Genomic DNA, 20,363 nt, shown 5'->3' on the forward strand with positions numbered 1-20,363 from the left:
TCTTATTTTACTTATTCCTTATTTTGAGAAAGTATTTATTTCATTTGAGATACCGAGTCAACATTTTGAGGAAGATCTGTTTAGTTTGAGATACTGAGCCGTTATTGAGTGAAAGTTTCCTATCAGACAGAATCTCATTATTTTTAGATATGAAGTAATTAATTTGTGATACTTTGTAATTGTCTAATTGCTTTCTGATTAGTTTACTAGTAAATTAGAGAAGCCAATTTTTATAAGTCTATTATTATTTCAAGGTACTTCATTTATTGTTTTGGAGGCTCTTAGAATTGTGTCATTAGTTTCTGATAAATGTATTAGTAAATAAGAGAGATGTTTTTTATTTTATTTTAAGATAATAAATCTTTTCCCCTTAAGAAAACCACTAATCAGTGAGGTTAACAGGGGAAAAAAAGGCTTCAATTTGCTAGGAAGCACAAAGACTGGACTCTGATAGTGCTATGATCTGGGGTTGCTGCAGTTGGTCAGGTCTAGGTTCAGCAACATTATGTGTCCAAAGAATGAGGTCAGCTGACTACCTGAATATACTGAATGACCAGGTTATTCCATCAGTGGATGTTTCCTTCCCTGATGGCACGGGCATATTCCAAGATGACAATGCCAGGATTCATTGGGCTCAAATTGTGAAAGAGTGGTTCAGGGAGCATGAGACATCATATTCACACATGGATTGTCCACCACAGAGTCCAGACCTTAAACCCATTGAGAATCTTTGGGATGTGCTGGAGAAGGCTTTGAGCAGTGGTCAGACTCTCCCATCATCAATACAAGATCTTAGTGAAAAATGAATGCAACACTGGATGGAAATAAATCTGGTGACATTGTAGAAGCTTATCAAAACAATGCCACAGAGAATGCGTGCCGTAATCAAAGTGTGAGTGTGTGACCATTTTTGGTGGTGACTTTTTTTTGGTCAGGCAGTGTATATGAAGATCTAACAAAAAACAAAACAAAACATTTTTATGCGAAACAGGTGTACTCTATAATATATCAGGCAAAAACACAACTAAATCTCAACAAATTCAAACAAATGCCAGAGTATATCGATCATAAAATTATGATATGTTGATTTAGTGGTCAGGTCATGACACCAGTTACAATTCAACAAAACTGGCCAAAGATTCATGCAAGGCCCAAAATATTTTGATTGGATTTATCATAATGTCATGAATAGTCAGGGAAGGCTCTTGTAGTTATTGATCTTGATAGTATCTATTCTTAACTGTGGCACCAGTAGCTCCTGGAGTCAGCTTACACATAATTCATATTTTATAATAAGATCATATGTACTGTGGATCAATCTTAGGGTGAATGTACTAAAATATAGCCCTGATCTGAGCACAAAAACAAATCTATGGTAATTTTATGAGTGATTTACATGATATCATTTGTCGTAACTAACAACGTTGGGAAATGCAGGAAAAGGTTGATTTCAGTGTGTTGTAATTTATATGTAACAAAATAAAGATAGCTTCTTCTGATGCATTTTTTCTTATTTCTAGTTACCTCAGTCTGTGTTGTAACTGTAAACTGTGCATGAGCTTTCGTAACCTCATCGTGGTTTCATGTTTGTGGCTAGTGATAATAATGATGTTTACACTTGGTGTACAAGCTAATGAGCAGGCCTAAGCTAAGTCTCGGTAAAGACATAAAAGATGACATTATGATGGTTCAATATTGGCTCAGCTCAGTCATACAGCTTCTATAATCTCCTTGTTGCTACAACAATGCAAGATTACACTACATCAGTCACACAGGGACAACTGAAACATAAACAACCTAGAGAGAGGACCAATCATCACCAATTACTGATAAGCTACTGCACTGATTGATCAGTTGAGATCCCTGTTATTCTTGTCACAACTCAAGACGGGGACTTAATGCATGACCTCTCAGATGTTGCTTTGACCAAACTGCCAACTTCGGTTTTAAAGTACTCATGACTGCAGACAACTAAAAGACTGAATTTAAATTCAGATGGTACTTTTACAAGGACGGATCAAGGAGAATGAGTCGAGCCGATCTCTATGGAAGCAGAAAACTTAAGGCTGTGATGGCTGATCTAATGTACTCTTTAACTTTATCCTTAGAGAAGGAAAATGTAAGTTCGTCCCCACAACATCAACAAACCAACACTAACTCCAAATGGACATTAGTGAGACAAGAGTGATCACTAAATTTTTAATATCGTGTTTATCGTTATCTCCAATCACACAGAAAACACATCAACAAGTATTTTATCCTCTATGCAGTTTGCATGCTAAGAATTATATTTATGCCAACAGATGAATATTATAGTTCTGCTACATTGTTTATTGTTGATTTTATTTATCAAATAAACTGTTTTACCCCATGATTTTATATGTTTTGATAATGAGTAATGAGAAGTAATGAGAAGTGATACATAGTACATAGACAAGGGGATTTTGTATTCATTAAAAAAGGGCACTATCAAGGTGCATTATGGTGATTGTAGGATCCGGATTTTTGGACGTTTGGCCTCAGTAACATAAATTTTGACTATTATTTTTTTTAAAATACGTTTTAAGTACTACACTGTTACAGATTTAAAGCCAAATTAAGGTAGCCATTTAATGCCACTTCTGAAAAAAAAAAAAAAAAAAAACTTAAATGGCTTTATTTATTTATTTATGCAGCTTCTGAAATATTCCGTTACCGTAGCAACCATAACTCGTCTTAACGAGTTTTGCCTCCACCTATCGGCACCACTTAGCAGTTTCTTCAAATGAACTATCATTTATTAATTTACACCTTAATTACCTTAATTTAGTCAAGTCGTCGCTCCCTAAAAAATATAGCATGAGTAAAGTTTACCAACCTTCTCAATGTTTTCAAGCATCAGCTATGTTCATGGGTGCAATAAAGTTTGTTTTGAAACGTCCGTCCTGTAAAACACTCCGACTGGAAACACGCGTTGTCTATTGCGGCCGTGTAGATACTGATTAACCACCAGTAATATTTGTTGTTGGCCAAATTAGTAATATTTTCCTTCACATATAAATAAAGCGGATTTGTTTACTCGCTTGTAAATGGACGGTGTGCCCTGTCTGCGTGTGTCTGGGTGTCATGCGCAAGAATTCAGGTAATATACCGAGTGAATAGTGGCTCATGCTAAGTTAGCTAACAGTTAGCATCCGATCCACAGGCACTCTTACGAACTGTGGACAGAAAGGTTCTTTGAATAAAAAGTGTATTTTTGTCTGGAATTATATTTAACACGTATCTTTTCTCACAGGCGATGTCTTCAGTCCAAAGGAGCTCTTGATCTGAGTTTGTGTTTAGTGAAAGACTCAGATGGGACTGTCCTCTTGCCCATTTTAAGATCACAACTTGATCTGCGATCTTTCACGATGGCTTCAGACAGTGCTTTTGAAATAGTTTGGAGTCAGGTGAGTGAAAAGGCAACTGACTCTACTATACTGCCGGTCAAGTATTTTTTTCTTCTTCTTCTTCTTAATCTCTTGTTGCCTGTTATTTTCTCACCACAGTCTCCTCTGAAGTCAAAGAAAGCAAGGGGACAGACAAGTGGTAACAAACTGGAGAAAATCCTCCAGGAGCTGTTGGAGTCTCATGGTGAAAGATGGGTGGAGGAGCTGAGGGGGGACCTCCCTCGTAGCTTCCAGCGGCACGGAGACCTCGTCCTGCTGGGAGACAGCTGCTTCTCTTCGCCACTGTGGAAGAAAATGGGTACATTTCTCAAACTTGACAATGCCTCTTTTTAATACCAACGTTACAGAACAGTTCATTAAGACATTCACTGACTGTTTTTTTTTATTAACTTAGATCAGCTGTTATGGAGTGCAGTGGCAGGAGGACTGGGGGCAAAGCGTCTGGCAAAGATGAGCCGAATATCCAGAGATGGATTTAGATCTCCTGAGGTGACAATGCTGCTGGGAGATCATAGCTGGGTCAAACATGTGGACAATGGCATAAGGTAGGTCTCAGTAATTATCAGTCTTGTTGCCAACTTGCTTACTGAATAGTTGTTGGGGACATAGTAATTAATAAATCTGACATGTCTAAAACATATATCTACCTGTCTTTGTTTCAGTTATGAGTTTGATGTCACAAAATGCATGTTCTCAGCTGGAAATATTACTGAGAAGCTCCGGGTGGCTGGATTTGACTGCAGAGGGGAGACTGTGGTGGATTTGTACGCAGGTAATAAAACTGGACATACTATATAAATAGTTTGTGGCTGGGATGCTAATAAACATATGGTGCAGAATATCAAAAAATAGAGGGTCTGTAATAGAAGCCATTTATGGAGGTTAAAAGGACAAGTTACATGACATGAACAAAGGCCGAGGATATTTTCTTTGTTTCTTATTTAAGTCCAGGTGCAGGTATTTGTTCACTGCCCAGCTAGTGTTACTTTCACTTACCACATTTCTGTCTTGTGTCAGGTATTGGATACTTCACTCTCCCATATCTGGTACATGCAAAGGCCAGTCATGTTCACGCCTGCGAGTGGAACCCAGATGCTGTTGAAGCTTTACAGAAAAACCTTGTGGCAAACAGGGCGTCTGACCGCTGCACGATTCACCAAGGAGACAATCGTCAAGTAAAGTGGTTTTATGTTCAATCATAGACAATAATAGATCTGTATCCAGTTACAGATTACTTGATTGCTGTAACAGGAGCGCTAACTCACTCCCTCTAGTGGTAGTGTCACCATTGATGACTCATATTTACAATAATTGAAAAAGTTCTAGTTTCTAGAACATAATTCAGAAAAAAATTCAGTTTATATTAAAATGTTATTAAAGAGGAGAACTCCCACACACATTGTCTCTACTTGATAAAGTTTAAACAGATCTAAATGTTGTAAACAGAGTAATATTCCAGCAGCAGTGTGTGAAATCCTCCTGCAACCATGACAAACTTCTTCAATCAGTGTTTGAAACATTTTAAAATTTTCTGTTTTTACACACTTTTTAAGTCCAAACAGAATCAACATGTGACATTGCAGATACAAGCCAGGCAAGATTTACATGTCAACCTTTTAATTGTCCTGAGACTTGCAATAAATAAACTAAATAACAACAGATTTCTAAGTGTATTTTTGCAGAATCAACAGAATAATTCATTTCCAAATTTAAATATGCACTGAATTTGGTTCATTTGTCCTGATTTTGCTGTTTTCCCTATTTCCCCACACGTGTTTCAATATTATGGAGATCATAGAAATCTGCTCTCAATTAAACTGGAATTTACAAAAGGAGAAATGTGGCTTTCATCAAAACTCAAAAGAATGTGTTCCTACATATTTATCAGTCTGTAGCTGTAAAAATCTAATCAGCTTTATTGCAAGAATAAAAATAGATTATATTTGTGTTTTTTATCCCCAGCTCCAGCTGTGTGATGTTGCAGACCGGGTAAATCTTGGTCTCATACCGAGCTCCGAGGACGGCTGGCCTGTCGCCTGTCGACTGCTGAAGAGAACAACTGGTGGCATTTTACACATTCATCAGAACGTTACCTCACCTTTAAGGGATGCTGCAGCCAGTGATGCCACCCAGAAAATTTCTGGGAAGAAAGCTGACAGAGAAGTGTGGCAGATCTGGGCTGATGACACAGCAAAACACGTTGCTTCTCTTTTAAGGGACTTCACTGGAGCAATTTGGACAACAAACATCCAACACATAGAGCATGTTAAGTCATATGCACCACATGTTCACCATATTGTGTTGGACTTGGAATGTAGACCATCCTGAAGTAAAGATATAAACACAGATACTGAGCAGACACTGTGGCGCCAGACATTTTAATCTGCTGCAGTTGCTTTATTTCAGGCAGGAAATTTAAGTTTCCAGTGCACCTGAACACCACAGAAGCTGATTTCACTATTTATCAGGTTGTGAAACCAGCTCCCGTAGTGTTTTTAGAAACCTTTATTTATCCGGGGCTGGTTGAAAAATGCTCATGCAGTTTTAATCAAATCTGGCAGGTGGCCAGGCGTGCCACAACCGCAGCCTTATCTTTTGGCCACTGGGCATTAAGTGCCTTGCTCAAGGACACCTCATTGTTGTGTTATACTCAAGTGTTTAATCACGAGACCCCTTGTTGTTTGCTGAAATGAAAATCTACAGACTGAGATATGACTCACATCATTGTGATGGTTATTTCCAATATTATATTTGCTAAGCTACTCCATTCATGTCCATCCTGTCATATACCAATATTTCAGGCTGCTGCTGGGGGTGTAGGGAGGCGGAGGATATTTTCCTACCACACCTTGAGCTCCTTACTGGATCATTTCAGCGCCACAGCCTTACTGGGTATTAACTGCTGGCCATGTCCGTGTATTTATGACCATACCCGTCTTTTCTTCCCACGGTTCTTTATCTTTATTTCAGCGGGATGAAGGACCGTTTCCTGAAGCCCACATTACCTCAGACTGGTTTCTTGAACATGACAATGGGACAATTTACTTGACGGTCATTAGATCTCAATCTAATTGACCAACTTTGGAATGCAGTAGAGCAGCAGATAAAGGTGTTGTCCACTAATCTGCAGCAACTGCTTGATGTTATCGTGTCGATATGGACCAAAAGCTGTGAGAAATGTTTCCAGCACTTTATTGGGTGTGTGCCACAGATATTTGAAACATTTCTAGAGGAATAAAGAGGGTCCAACCTGGGTCTAGCCTAGTGAAATGCCTAGTAAAGGTCAACTGCTGTATAAAATCTGAATAAAACTCCATAGACGGGTGACAAACAGTGGGTAAATCCTGAATAATTTAGTGTGGAAGCAGAATGCAGATACTTCCATACAGAGGCATAAGTAAGGGGTTGCATGAGTGTGGACATGATGTGAATCATATGATGTGGCCTTTACAAGTCATCGGGTCTGAACCTGTTGAGAGGATATGGGAGATTTTGACCCAAATAAGGGTTTATCTTCTGGATGATTGGGGTTCATCCGTCCAGTGCAAATCAATGTCATGGCGTAATGAAGCTGTTCTGGCAGCTTGTGGTGGTCCAGCATGTTGTTTTTCCTTATTCTGTCCTTTGTGCCTGCTGTAGAGGTAACAGGATGTGAAAACACAAAATATGTGTTGCTGTGGTACTATTTTCCAAAAGAGCTGTAGTCATGTTTTAAGTAGCGACTGAGACTCTATTGTCTGAGACTACAAACTATAGAGGGATTATGGATATCTTATTGCGGATATTTTCTGCCTCTCAACAGATGGGTCCCTCCTTAGAAGCTGCTCAAGTTAAAAGGGAGTTTCAGGCTCTGTAAAGTGCCTCGAGACAACTTCGATTGTTATTGACGCTGTTAAATTAAACTTGAATGACATTTAACCTGTCAGTTATCATTAGCCAATTGTCATAAGTGTCATCAATATTAACTAAAAACAATCACACTCCTGTTTGCACATGGAGGACAAATATATTAATGCATAAATATGGAAGAAAATAAATTCATTTAAGTAAGGAAGAAAGGACTAATGTCTTGACTTAATTTCTACATTTACATACATCCACTCTAATCTAGGTTATTTCTACATTTATTTCTGTAATCTACATTTACTTCATTCCTGTCTACCTGTATGAGCTGATGTATGGAAATGTAGAGTTAAATTTAGGTCATTCATTTGATTGCGCTTTTTCTTCAGCATGTATTTTATGTATTTATTTATTGTTTTTAGTCATTTTTTCCCCCTCCATAAGTACACAGCATATGAAACAATATGATTTCTTCCCCAAAATAGATACAATGAGTCATCTCATGTATACTTTCAAACTGTTGCAGCTTTGCAGGTAGCTTCTGTAGACCCAGGGATCATTTAGTTTACAATGCTGTTCTTCCATGTCTTTACTTATGCCCTAAAAACAAATATTGACATTGTACTATAGCCCAAGTATTTAAATCGATATCTATAATAGATTTTGGTCAAGGTGTTTTTTAAAACAATGTTCACAGTACCCGGACCAAAATATGTGTGTGTCATGTCCACTTTAAGTATACGTGAGTACAAACAGCAGAGTGGTTATGGATATCCACCTGATAATTATCATCAATCAATCATGTGTCATCAAAACTTAAATATATTCAAATCAGCACAGCCACTTTTGCTTAAATTATCCAGAAATACTTTAGTTTTAGGACATAATGTCTTGACTTTATTAATCATGTCCACAAATATCCTCTTTTCTGGGATATTGCTTTCCCCTAAATTGGATATTAAACTGCTGTCACTTTATAGGTAGGTAGGTTTTGTAGAGCCAGGCACAATTTGCTTTACAATGTTGTTCTTCCTTGTCTTTACATACACCCTAACAACAAATAATGGCATACTAAATATGGAACACGAAGATGACAATTATGCAGAAACAAAAACAAAACATACATAACTTCTCTGGGCTGTTTCTACATTTCTGTATGTATTTCTGTCTTTAAGAGTTGATGTATGAAAATCTGCAGTCACATTTAAGCATTAATTTGATCGTCTGTTTTCACAGCTGACATGAATTTTTATTTTTAGTCAGTTTGCATCCTTCATACACACTTAAGATATGAAACAATATGAATTTATTTCTTATTATTTCACCCTTAAACGGATAAATTAGTTGCTTTCAAACTGTTTTCACTTTACAAGTAGGTCAAATAGACCCAGGCATCACTGGCTTTACAATGTTATTCTTCCATGTCTTCACATCCGCCCTAAGAACAAATAAGGGCATAGTAGTATAGCCCAAGTATCCATGTAGGCGCCTCTGTTATTACTTTTCTTTCCTCAGAAGCAATAAATGGCGCACTGTGTTTGTTTATATGCAACACTTGTCACGTTCACTGTGTGAAACAGGCAATTTATGGCCACAAAGACGAGAAAAACTAAAAAAAAAAAAAAACAGTTGGAAGTGGGGTAAAGAGTAGACAGGGCTAATAATGGGGTTGTTTCTATGGGTAAAATTTTCCACATCCAGCCCTCCTCTGGCTAATAGAGCAAAGGAAATGCACCTGTCATGGAAAATAGTGAGGCGCTCCCTTGTGTCAGCTGCAAACTTTCCTTATCTTCCGGTTCTTGGGACTCCTGTACCGCACAGAGTCAACAGTTTAGGAGACGGGAGGACAGGAGGAGGAGAAGAAGAAGAAGAAGAGGAGGAGGAGGACGTACGGTTATGGTCGTAGAAAAAGAAGAGGAAGAAGCAGCAGCAGCAGAAGAGTGAGTTAACTTTGTGTTTAGGGCTACACGTCGATGTAATATATGAAAGTTAGCTAGCCTGTTAATGTTCGCTGCCTTTGTTGTGTTTACTCTTCTCTGTGTAACTCCGTCAGCGTTTGCCAGCAGGTGCGTGTAATTATCTTTAATTAGCCAAAAAAAAAAAAGAAGCAGTTATTATGACTTTACCTAGAGAAATAATCGTGTATATTTACGGTGCCTTTAAAAGCTATTTTTTTCGACTCTTGAGGTTGACATTTGAAGCGACGTTAGCGCTAATTTAATTTTCAGTTAGTAACGTGTCAACGTTTCGAGGTTTGGAGCCGTTAGCAGACGTTTTATTGTTTAAATCACTTTTTTTTATTATTACTATTAAAAGTAGTTAGATTAGACAGACAGCTTTTTAACCACTATCTGGTCGCTCCAGATTTGACATGCGTGGATTTCTATTCTGCAAAATGCACGCTGCTATATACGAATTTTATTAATTTCCTCTTTCAGTGGTCAAAGATTAACTATTATTTCAGTAAGCGCCGCTTTAAATCTCATCTAGCACGGACATAAACTTAATTTCCCCGAAGATTTGAAGATCATATATCTGTCTAGAAGTTGCCCTGCAGGTATTCTCCTGCTAAAGTCAGTTGGCCTCAGGTATCCAAACAATGAGGAAACAAGACTCAGGTTTGCATGCAGCTTAGAACCAGAGCCACTTTCTCACCACTGGGCAAATAGGCGCGTTATATGTTCGCTTTAATTGTCTTGGAAGCAATTTAAATGCAGGATGACACGCTTGATGTTGGGCTTAAGTAAATGCCTGAGCTACTAAACTCCACCCAGCTCTCCCTCTCTCTCTGTATCCTTAGGGTGGGAACCCTACATAGTAGCCAAGTTCATGTTGTTTTTGCCTGTCCTGCTTAAAACCACCCTTCACCCTGGTAGAGGGTTTCTGTGGGATTTTCAAGTCCTCTCACGTCCTGGTTCTTCTTAGTCATTTATCATTCTTGGAAAGCTCAGTACAGTGAAGCTTGCTCCAAAGTTGGAGACTAACAGCCTCTCCTTTCCTGTAATTATCAAGATTCCCGTGGATGATTATTTTTTAGCAGTTGTTATGTTTTTATTCTCTTTCATTCCAAAGCTATGCATCAAAAAGTGTCTGCAGTAAGATTTAAATAACAAAGCAGTGTGTACTCTATTATGTTGGTTTTTGATTAATGAAACACCTCCCCCAAGAGCAAAGGCTTCATTGTAGGGCGGGCAGCAGGAAGAATGAGTGATCACTCAGTCATTTGGCTAGGACCACATAACAGTTTCTGTACATATCTATCCTCACCACAGGGCATCAGGTCACTAAGTTCCTGTTTTTAACTAAGCTCTGCTTAGGCTGCCTTAGGAGATCATAGAAAAGCATGCTGTCCAATAGTAAAGCGAAGCATCCTGTGTAAAATCTGTCAGTACAGACATTATTCGTTGGGCCAATTCTTTATGTTCTTTTTGTTCTTTTTGTCTTTATATATTGGTTCTGTGTCTTCAGGTATTCTCGATGTGACAGCAGCGAGGCTGAGCCAGTTTATCTGCACTAAGTGTTCTTTGTTGAAGACACAATGCCAGAGGCGGCAGACATGATCAACCTGGGATTCCTGTCTGACTCTGAGCGGGAGCTGATCTTGGAGGTGCTGCGTCGGGACGAGCAGCTGAGAGTGGCTGAGGAGCAGCGAGTGCGGTGAGATATACCAAAATATGTGAGAAATCGCGTATTTGGTCAGGTCTTAATAATTAAAACTAATTTAATCAAATCAATACACCTTCATTCAAAACTGTTTAACTTCCGGGTGGAACGCCTGACCTGATAAGGATAGGTTGCTATTTATAACCACACCTTTTAATTATGCCTAACACAGAACACATTCAAATATGCCTGCATTATGGCTCTTACATTAAAGATCTGACAAATAAATCATCAGGGCCCATGTATTGGAAGACATCATCTTTATGCACATATCCAGTATCAGTATTGCTGTTGTCACTAATAGTTCACAAACATGGATATCTTTTCATAGCCTCACGATGCCGAAACTATAATGTACAGTATGCCTCCTAGATTGTAAAATAAATAAAACAATCTTTATCAAAAGTACCTGTGTATGTTGGCTTAAAAATAAATACACTTACAAATGCAGATATCTGAGTCAGAATAAGAAATACTGTGCTATTACTATCTCTTACTAGGATGTATTATGTCTGGATGCCTTGTATTGCACTTGTGTTAATTATACAACTGGATGTACGTGATATTTTCAATAGTTTTTAAACACAACTCAATTACAGAAAGTTAATGTTGAACAAAACTGTGTGGTTATGTCTTTTTGTTTTTTATAATTTCAGGAAGCTTAAGACTGAGTTGCTGGATGTCAAGAGAAAAGGAGCCAAACGTGGCAGTAGAAAATACAGCCAGCGGATTTGTGGCCGATGCCTTGAGCCTCTGAGTCGAATGACAGTTTTCTCCACCCAGTGTAAGATGTGCAATCACGAAGTGTGCCGCAACTGCCGAACAGTTCTGCCCAATGGATCTTGGTTCTGCAGCGTGTGTGCCAAGGAATCGTGAGTGACATTTGGATCATAATCTCCCTTGAATCGTCTGGTGAATTAGGTTGATGTTTTCACAAATCGTATGCAAAACCTCAAGCCATTCATGCCCTCAGAACTTGTAAGACTAAGTAAAGTTTCATAGAGTCACTGGAGGTTTTCAGCACTAGTACATTGAACAAGTATTTCTGGCGCCCAAATAAAGTACAAGGAATTGGCTCAAATTAATCTACAGTGCTCGTGGGAGTAAAAGAGCATGTCACTCAATATAAAAGTGTGACTCACTGATAGTTAACTGTTTTTGGAAACAGTGAAGCTGTTGACACACATGGCCAGGCTTTGAATACACAGACTTGCTGGTTCAGTTCATTATTGGTTTTGGTTTCTTATTAGTATTTACTGACAAATAAAAAGAACATAAAATGCCTGTCCTTTTATGGAGTATGTCAAGTTTTCTGTGTATTGTAACACAGATACAAAGTAGAGAGGTTAGTATTTGGAGATCATATTTATTCCTTTAGATGACAAAACATGATTTATGTGGATGTGAGCAAATAGTGAGGCTCAACAACCCGGTATACCTGACCTCTTCCCTCCAAGTTGCCTCCGTAACATTTTGTTCGAACATTTGCATAAATACACTATACTCTCTCTCTCTCTCGCTCTCTCTCTCGCTCTCTCTCTCTCTCTCTCTCGCTCTCTCTGTGTATATATATATATGTGTGTGTGTGTGTGTGTATGTGTTAAGCAAAGCCACCATATACAGTAATAATAGTCTAATGAATGTGCTGCAAAAACTAACATGCTCACAGTGAATAACTTACAACATGTTGGGTAACCATTAACAAGTCTATTAACTGCTGAATGAGTGTAAATTCTGTTTATTAATGTTTTTATTTTGGATTGTAGGGATCTAAAGAAAAGGACAGGTGACTGGTTCTATGATCAAAGGGTCAACCGTTACTCTGCAGTGCCTGGACATGACCTAGTGAGGGTTTCCCTGAAAAAGAAGCCGTTGTGTGAGTACAGAAACAGGAAGTGGATATCAACTGTTCAGCTAGGAATGTAAACAGCCCTCTGTCTGCCACAGTGAAAGCAGTATTGTTCCAGTTCAGTAGTACAAGGAGAGAAATCTTAAAAACTGCGGTAACGTGACAGAGTTTAGTTGAGCTTGTGTTGATTTTTTTTCACTTACAGCAAAGAAACGGGAGACAACAGCAGAAAAGCTCCTGAAAAGTACTGAAATAATTCCTCCCAATCCTGTGCCTCTGCCCCGGCAGAAAAATAACAAAAGGTGTGTCGTCATTCTTCAGTTTTTTTGCAAAAAGTTAATTTAAGCTGTTTCAGATCATGAAAAGAAACCTGTGGTTGCGTTTTTGTCATTCAAGCGATAATTCAGGATCAGTTGCTTCAAGAGAATCGTGTGAATCAAAGGAAGAGGCCTGGACAAAGCCAACTCGCAGTGACACAGAGTCTGCAGAAAATGCCAGCATAGCTAGTAGTAAAACTGAGACAGAGTCTGGCCGTGTGACTCCTGAGCAACCAAGGTAAACTTACCTGTACTTTTATTCCGGTTAATACTACAAACATTTGTTTCAAAATAACATTTGGAAGTAGTCCCCCTCCCCCTCCCCCCACATGAAGTTTCGTATCTACTTAACGGAACTATCTTGATATCCTATGATAACCTATTCTGAGGGTTTTCTTCTGCACTTATGTATGTGACCTCACATGCTGCAATTGCAATATTAAAGTAGAGAAAAATGGTATAAAATTGCTGTCAGTATATTGCACCTTGATGAACACCGGAGCACATGGAAAGGTTTTTAATTTATGAAAGTAAAAAAATAAAAGAATTTGTGGTGATTGAATGTTGATCAATTTTGTCAACCAGGGGAGAGAACCACACAGCTAGGTCCAGCCCAGCAGGATCCAGCGTGTCCAGCCTGACCGTCCCAGTCAAAGCAGCTATTGTCAGCACAAACTCAGAAGTTAACGATGTAAGATATGTTCCCATGTCTAAAAAAGCTAAACAATGTGAAAGCTAAATGTTGTTCCAGATGAAAACCTAAACTCCCCACTAGTCATTTAAAACTGAAGAAGCTACTTGAATGAGTGTGACATGTCTTCAAGACTCGACCAAGTCCAGTTTCCTATGTTTTAGCTTTGTTTTGGCCGGGAGGACATCCCTGTGGTTTCAAACAAACTTTTCTGTTATCTTTTGTTACCATATATCCTTTTTTTTTTTTTTTTTTTTTTTTTTTTTTTATAATATGTAATTTTAGGTCCCGGAACTTAAACCAGTCAGTCCAAGTCCAGAGCTGGAAGTTGATAGACTCTTCAAGAAGAGTGTCAAGCGACCAATAAAACCTTCAGGCCAGTATCTTATATTAACATGTGCAGTGCTGTGGTTGTTCCTTCCTAATCGTATGACAAATGTTTAAATACTGGTCTGTATGTATGTTACAGAGTATGCATCAACACTGGACTTACGTGATGGATGTGACACATCGGAGGCCTCAATGGGCAGCAGGAGCTATTCTGTACCAGGCTTAGATGTACAAGTAAGTAAAAGTGGAAGGAAGGGGGGGGGAGCAGCACTATTCTTATATTTTCATTAATCCCATCAATTTAATTGTCCGGGATTTAATTTTGTCTGTATAACTGGCCTGAGTTTTCCCCTTCTGGGAACACCAGCATGTACCTAAATATATGAAACACCAGAAGAGTTTCTGCTACCATGTTTTTTTCTTTTTAAATGTTTCAATTTTCAGCATTGTTAATACTATAATTTCACTTAAGATCTTTAAACCATGAAAGCTCTTAGACAGCTACTGAGCAGCACTGATGGCAAGAGCATAAGACAAGAAGGTTTTCTGGCAGACAATATGTGAAAATCAGGCCTTGGTTAGACTGTCAAATCTAATTTGTACAACATGCCAATCAGTCGCACCAGAAATCTGAGTAAAAATAGAAGGAAAAAGGAGGGCGATTCTTTGCTTCTCTCTCATCTCAGCCGGCCAATCCCTGTGAAGTGGATGTGAATGTCAAATCCTTCTGTTTTAGGAATTTACAGAAGTAGTTGGACGCGGTCCACTTTCACCTGCCGTGGTAAAGCTTTCAGACTATCTGAGTATACAGACGGAGTGACTGGTTTCCAAATGGATGGACATGATTTTTGGGGCTAACAATAGAACCAACCATATATGGTTGATGCTTCAGACATTTTAACATTTTCCAGATAAAACTTAATTATAATGTGATGGTGTAGATGTTGGTACAACTTCACTGTCCTTCACTGTATTTTCTGCATCAGATTCCATGTTTTTAATAAAACATTAAAAGTACTCTGGGTGTGTGTGATAAGTCTGCTAAATGTTTATTATGGCACCTCAGGAAGATGAAGAAGAGGAGGAAGATATCGACAGCTTGTTCAACTTTCATAAAAAGACAATAGCTTCGAGTGCCAGCAGCCTGCAAAGCTCAAAGGTAAGGTATTGACATTTCTCACAGCTCACATTAGTCCTCCAAATGCTCTTTGAAGAGCAGCTCATTATGTGTCTTGTAACAGAGTTAATGTTCACTAATCTGAATGAGCATCTCTAACCTCAGGATATCCTCCTGCAAGTCAGGAAGTGCAAATCTGATGCCTACAATGTTTCTATGCTTACCAAAGCCTAAGGGGTGAAAAACTGATGTTAACATGACTTTAATGTTGTCTTTGAAGATTCAGATTGTATTGACAGTACATCTTGCTAATTTTTAATTACTTTGTTTGCCCTTGCTTTCTGCCTTGTAGTACTTTCTTCATCTGTAGTGTCTTTATTTTCATTGTATTTCTTTTACTCTGTGATCTGTAGCACTAAGTCTTAGGAAATACATGTCATGTTATTATTTATAAAACATTTGGTATTAATATTAATTTTTCATTGTCATCTGCTGATGCAGAGCACACTGGGCAGCCTGATGAGTATTTATAGCGAAGCAGGAGACTTTGACACTGTAGAGGTGAAAGGAGATATCGTCTTCTCTATGAGCTATGACGAACCCACCCAGAGCCTCCAGGTCTTCATCAAGGAGTGCCGCGAGCTGGCTTACGGAAATGCCTTACGGAAGCTTTCCAACCCGTAAATATTACTATTATTACTTGTTATTAAATATTGTTATAAATACGTTCTCCATCCACAGCAGTTATGTAAAGCTCCAACAAGCAGAACCTATAATTTCTCAAAAAGTTTGCTTAAACATTGGACTTCACAGTAGTGCAGTGTTGATTGTTGCTCAGTGGTTCACCCCTCAGTGATGTTAACACAGCTTTGATCAGTGTAGATAAGGGGTTGCCATGTTTACTGAGTCTTGATAAACACATCCCAGAGGTGATTAGTTGAGCTTCACAGGAAATTGAATTTCAGCATAATTTTTCTTCTCTGCATTTAGTCAGGAAATGCAGCAAAAGACCAGCAGTCTTGACCGGGAGAAACTGTTTGACATGCGTTTCTGTTTTTGTGTTTCAGTTATGTCAAATGTTATCTGCTCCCCGACAAATCTCGCCAAAGCAAAAAGAAGACCAGCATCAAGAGAAACACCATCAACCCCATCTACAAAGAAACATTAAAGGTGATGGGGTTACAAGCTAGCACCTCTCTAACTGGACCGTCACTGTTGACCTTATGCTGTTGACTTAATGACACGCCCTGATTAGTGACCTTGCGCCATGCCTGCTGCAAATAATGGCCGCACCTACAGAGACCTTAAGATTGATATTGACGTTGCAGATTAAAATAGCTGTTGTCAAATATTGATTTTGGTCCTGGCTTCCACTGTAGAGTCAGCTTAAATACAGTAACAAACGCCACTGCTGAAAGGCTGGATGAGTCCACTAAAGAAAGATTCTGTAATTTTGGATTTGCAATTTTAAACACCGGAAAGATTTTAAATGCAACTTTCAATAAGATAGAAGTCATGCTCTGCTTTAATCTGTGTTCCATGATCTATTTAAAACTCCCCCAGCACCCGACCCTTATATCTATTTAAGATTTGCACTGTAGCCCAGCACTGTATAAACCACGAGACAGGCCTTTGATCACTACATCTTCTCCTCATTACCAGTACTCCATCAGCCGTTCTCAGCTGTTCACCCGCTCCATGTTGATATCAGTCTGGCATTATGATCGTCTCGGTCGCAACGCCTTCCTTGGAGAGGTGGAGATTCCTCTGGACTGCCGAGACCTTGACTCTGGCTACGAAGACTGTGTTGCTCTCAAGTCGAAGGTAGATCAGATCAACTAGAATTATTTTTCTTTACGTACTGTGATGGGCCCTTTAAAATTTTCACTGTGTCATATAGCCAAAGCCCGTCTAACCCTGGCTCCTCAGCGCTTACAAGTTTAGTTAGACTTCTGAACTTCAGTTAGCTGACCATTTATATGTCATTAACTAGTTTCTGTTAACATTCAGTGTTTCCTATAATTTGTTTCCTGGGAGCTCTTTGTTTCCTGGGATGCCCCCTTTTTTCCAGAGCGTGAAATTTGGTTTGTTTTATGTCCATGTTGTCCTCTTGACAGTCTACTTTGGTACATTTCCTGTAGCATTGCTGTGTTTTATATATTTTTTTTCTGTGCATCACTGACTCCTGACTGACTCTATATTGTTTCAGTATGGATGTGTGTTTACTGGGTCCAGGTTTCTTGTACACACTAAATATTATGGACTTTTCTATGATAGGCAGCCCCTGTTGTACCCTCTTCAGCCTTTGCTCAGTACAAGGGAGAGCTGGTGATCTCACTGAAGTATGTCCCACCTAAAAAGCCATCAACTGAGAAAACCAAAGGTAAAGCTACAATAAGAAAACTCTTCTGTGCACATTGCCTCAGATTTCTAAGAATATCTGTGTTCTCTCTTTTTCAGGCAAAAAAGCAGTTCCTGAGGGAGGAGAGCTGCATGTCCTGATTAAGGAGGCAAAGAATCTGATGGCAATGAAACCAGGAGGCACATCAGATAGCTTTGTAAAAGGGTTGGTGATGAACGTTTGACCTTTTAAACCACAGTCATCGTTTCCAAAGAAGCATCTGAGTTTTTGAAGTAACTCTGTGTTTGTGACTCTGCAGGTACTTGTTTCCAACTAAGGCAAAAACCACAAAGAGGAAGACTCCAGTTGTGAAGAAGAACCTGAACCCCCACTATGATCACACGTTTGTGTACAAGGACCTGGCTTTGGAGCAGTTGAAAGGGATGTGCCTGGAGCTGACTGTGTGGGACAAAGAAGCCATGTCGAGCAATGAATTCCTGGGAGGAGTCCGCCTCAGCCCTGGAAAAGGTAGAAGATAGAACTCATTGTTTTCTTTTTTCCCACCTGATTTTCATGTGTCTCTTGTGAAATGTATAGTTTTGTGACCTAGGAGTTGTGACAATAAAAACATTGACGCTTCTAAGACAGGTGAGGATCCCAGTCAGTCATTGCAACAAACTAGCAGAGATTCAACAATTTGTTGGTGAATTTCACTGTCAAAGTCATTAGTGACAGTGCTGATTTATACAGACAATACATATCTGCAGTGCACAGTATTGATAAGCTCATGTGTTTATGTTCAGTTCTGTTGTGTTATATTAGATGACATTGTTGCTGTGGTCGTAGAGCGTGTTTTTTTTTTTTTTTTGGAGCTGATGTTAGTGAATGCACCATGCAAGAGACAGAAGTTATGGCAGAGCTGAGAGTTTGCTGAGCGAGAGCCACATATTAGAAGTGTCAGAGTGACAGTTTTTCTGGTGTTGGCGTGGCCTACAGCCAACAGTAGCCTGTGTTCAAGCTTCAATTACCTTGCAGAAAAGCCTCTCTGAAGTTGTTCACACCTGTGATCTAAGTTTGTCTTCTCAAACCCAACTCCCTATTTGTCAGGCAAAACAAACGTCAAATCCTTCTTTATATTACTATCCATCCACTGCAGCTCAACAAGGACAAATAAAGAGGGAAAACACCTAACTGACCACTGAAGCTTTATTTTTAGCTTCAGATAATGAATGCATTTCTGCCAAACAAGGACTGTGGATTTGGTCCCCCATCTCATACACTGAGCCCTCATTAGGAAGTGATCTCAGCCACTACAAACGGAAAGCTGATTATAGCATGAAAAAAAAAAACAGTTTCACTATTCGTGTGGGCACCTACAGATTAGACTGTGAGGAAGAGAAATGGCATTGACACTGGAGAAAAAATGAATTAAGTTAATCTTCAATTTAAAAAAAAAAAGTAATAATAGTTTAGTTTTATTGTAATAACGTTATATCTAAACGCACTCATGGGACATCCCCATCTTTTTTTCCCCATTTGAAAATGCTGATAAAGGAATTTTTCCATCATTAATAATGAATGACTAATTGTTCACTCACTGAGTAATCTTCACCCCCGCAGGCACTGTGAAAATGGGAAAAGAGGAAGTGGTACTGGACTCGGTTGGAGAGGAGGTCAGTCTGTGGCAGAAAATGATGCAGTACCCTGACTCGTGGGCAGAGGGCACTCTTCCACTGCGCTCGACGATGGGGAAAGGAAAGGGCAAGTGAGGACAACATAGGCCTGGACTAATCCATACTGAAATGAGAGAAGCTGAGGCCTCTGAGACAAATTGTGGATTCATTTTGTTTGTCAGAGCAGAAGCTTGTCTACCGAAGCGAGTAGTCACACGGGTCATTGGCCTTCTGAATGCTCACATCTGACTTTATGGGGTTCATCTTTAGTAGGCCCCACTGACTGCAGACTGGTGTTACTGTTGAAAATGTGCCAAAGCATCACAACACTAAAATTATTTTAAGAGCACTGACACAGTCACTTTGTTTTTAAAATTCTGGTTGTATATATTACTGCAATTCAAAATTATGCACAGCACTTAGCACAGAAACAGTGTCTTAATTATTCACCCATTTCATTATAATTATGTACAAACTTAGACTGATATGTGGGAAAACAATTAATTATAAAATGCATTCACAAAATTAAGCTTAGTTTAATCCAAAACCTTGTATTTCACATTAAGAATATAATATAAAAAGAATATTTATATAACTTGCAATAAAACCTTTATTTTAAATAATGAGTCTGTTTTAAATGAATTTTAACTTGTATTCAGAGTCACATTTAAATGGTTACATGGAATATTCTGTTCACCAAATAAAAATGAACTTAACCCAGACATGCCTGATTGTCTCAAACGTTGCACATTATATCTGAATCCATCCAATAATTTCATTTTTACTCAGATTATTTCAGGATCTCCATTAAAGATGTATTCAGATTTACCAACAGAGATTGTTTAAAAAGAAATAAATTCACCTCATGCATTCAACCAAGTATATCCATATATTTGCTGGTGTTATTTACCTCACTGTCATATGCTGTATGTTATGCAGCAACCATTTTCTGTCCTCCCTGCCCCTCGGCTGATGATCTCATTCAGAGCAACCAGTGCTTGTACTTCAGTGTCGTATAGTGATCACATTTGAACACGAGGAACTGCCATCTTGTCCTCTTTTCCCTTCAAATCTTCTTGACCTGGTTTCTGGTTGTTGTACGCCCTCATCT

At 38.8% G+C, this 20,363-nt stretch overlaps 2 protein-coding genes across 3 annotated transcripts; both read left to right on the forward strand.

The window, feature by feature from the left end:
• The first annotated feature begins 2,806 nt into the window (after window positions 1-2,806).
• On the forward strand, window positions 2,807-6,245 carry trmt12 (tRNA methyltransferase 12 homolog). Of its 2 annotated transcripts, XM_084549589.1 has the most exons (6): window positions 2,807-3,428; window positions 3,528-3,726; window positions 3,823-3,973; window positions 4,091-4,200; window positions 4,446-4,603; window positions 5,391-6,245. In XM_084549589.1, exons 1-6 carry the CDS (start codon window positions 3,390-3,392, stop codon window positions 5,754-5,756), a joined length of 1,023 nt encoding a protein of 340 aa, XP_084405715.1. In that variant the 5' UTR covers window positions 2,807-3,389; the 3' UTR covers window positions 5,757-6,245. The 2 variants fall into 2 exon arrangements, with proteins under 2 accessions (XP_084405715.1, XP_084405714.1); XM_084549588.1 differs by having other exon boundaries at window positions 2,807-3,726.
• A 2,773-nt stretch (window positions 6,246-9,018) lies between these two features.
• sytl4 (synaptotagmin-like 4) lies at window positions 9,019-20,317 on the forward strand. Its single transcript, XM_084549324.1, has 17 exons — window positions 9,019-9,211; window positions 10,740-10,928; window positions 11,591-11,806; window positions 12,701-12,810; window positions 12,989-13,085; window positions 13,180-13,338; window positions 13,686-13,791; window positions 14,077-14,167; window positions 14,261-14,355; window positions 15,188-15,280; window positions 15,740-15,918; window positions 16,306-16,408; window positions 16,901-17,062; window positions 17,516-17,621; window positions 17,699-17,804; window positions 17,899-18,107; window positions 19,200-20,317. Exons 2-17 carry the CDS (start codon window positions 10,810-10,812, stop codon window positions 19,346-19,348), a joined length of 2,100 nt encoding a protein of 699 aa, XP_084405450.1. The 5' UTR covers window positions 9,019-9,211; window positions 10,740-10,809; the 3' UTR covers window positions 19,349-20,317.
• The last annotated feature ends 46 nt before the right edge of the window (window positions 20,318-20,363 follow it).

The sequence above is a fragment of the Chelon labrosus genome (assembly GCF_963514085.1).
Source record: "Chelon labrosus genome assembly, chromosome: 8".
NCBI classification, from domain to species: domain Eukaryota; kingdom Metazoa; phylum Chordata; class Actinopteri; order Mugiliformes; family Mugilidae; genus Chelon; species Chelon labrosus.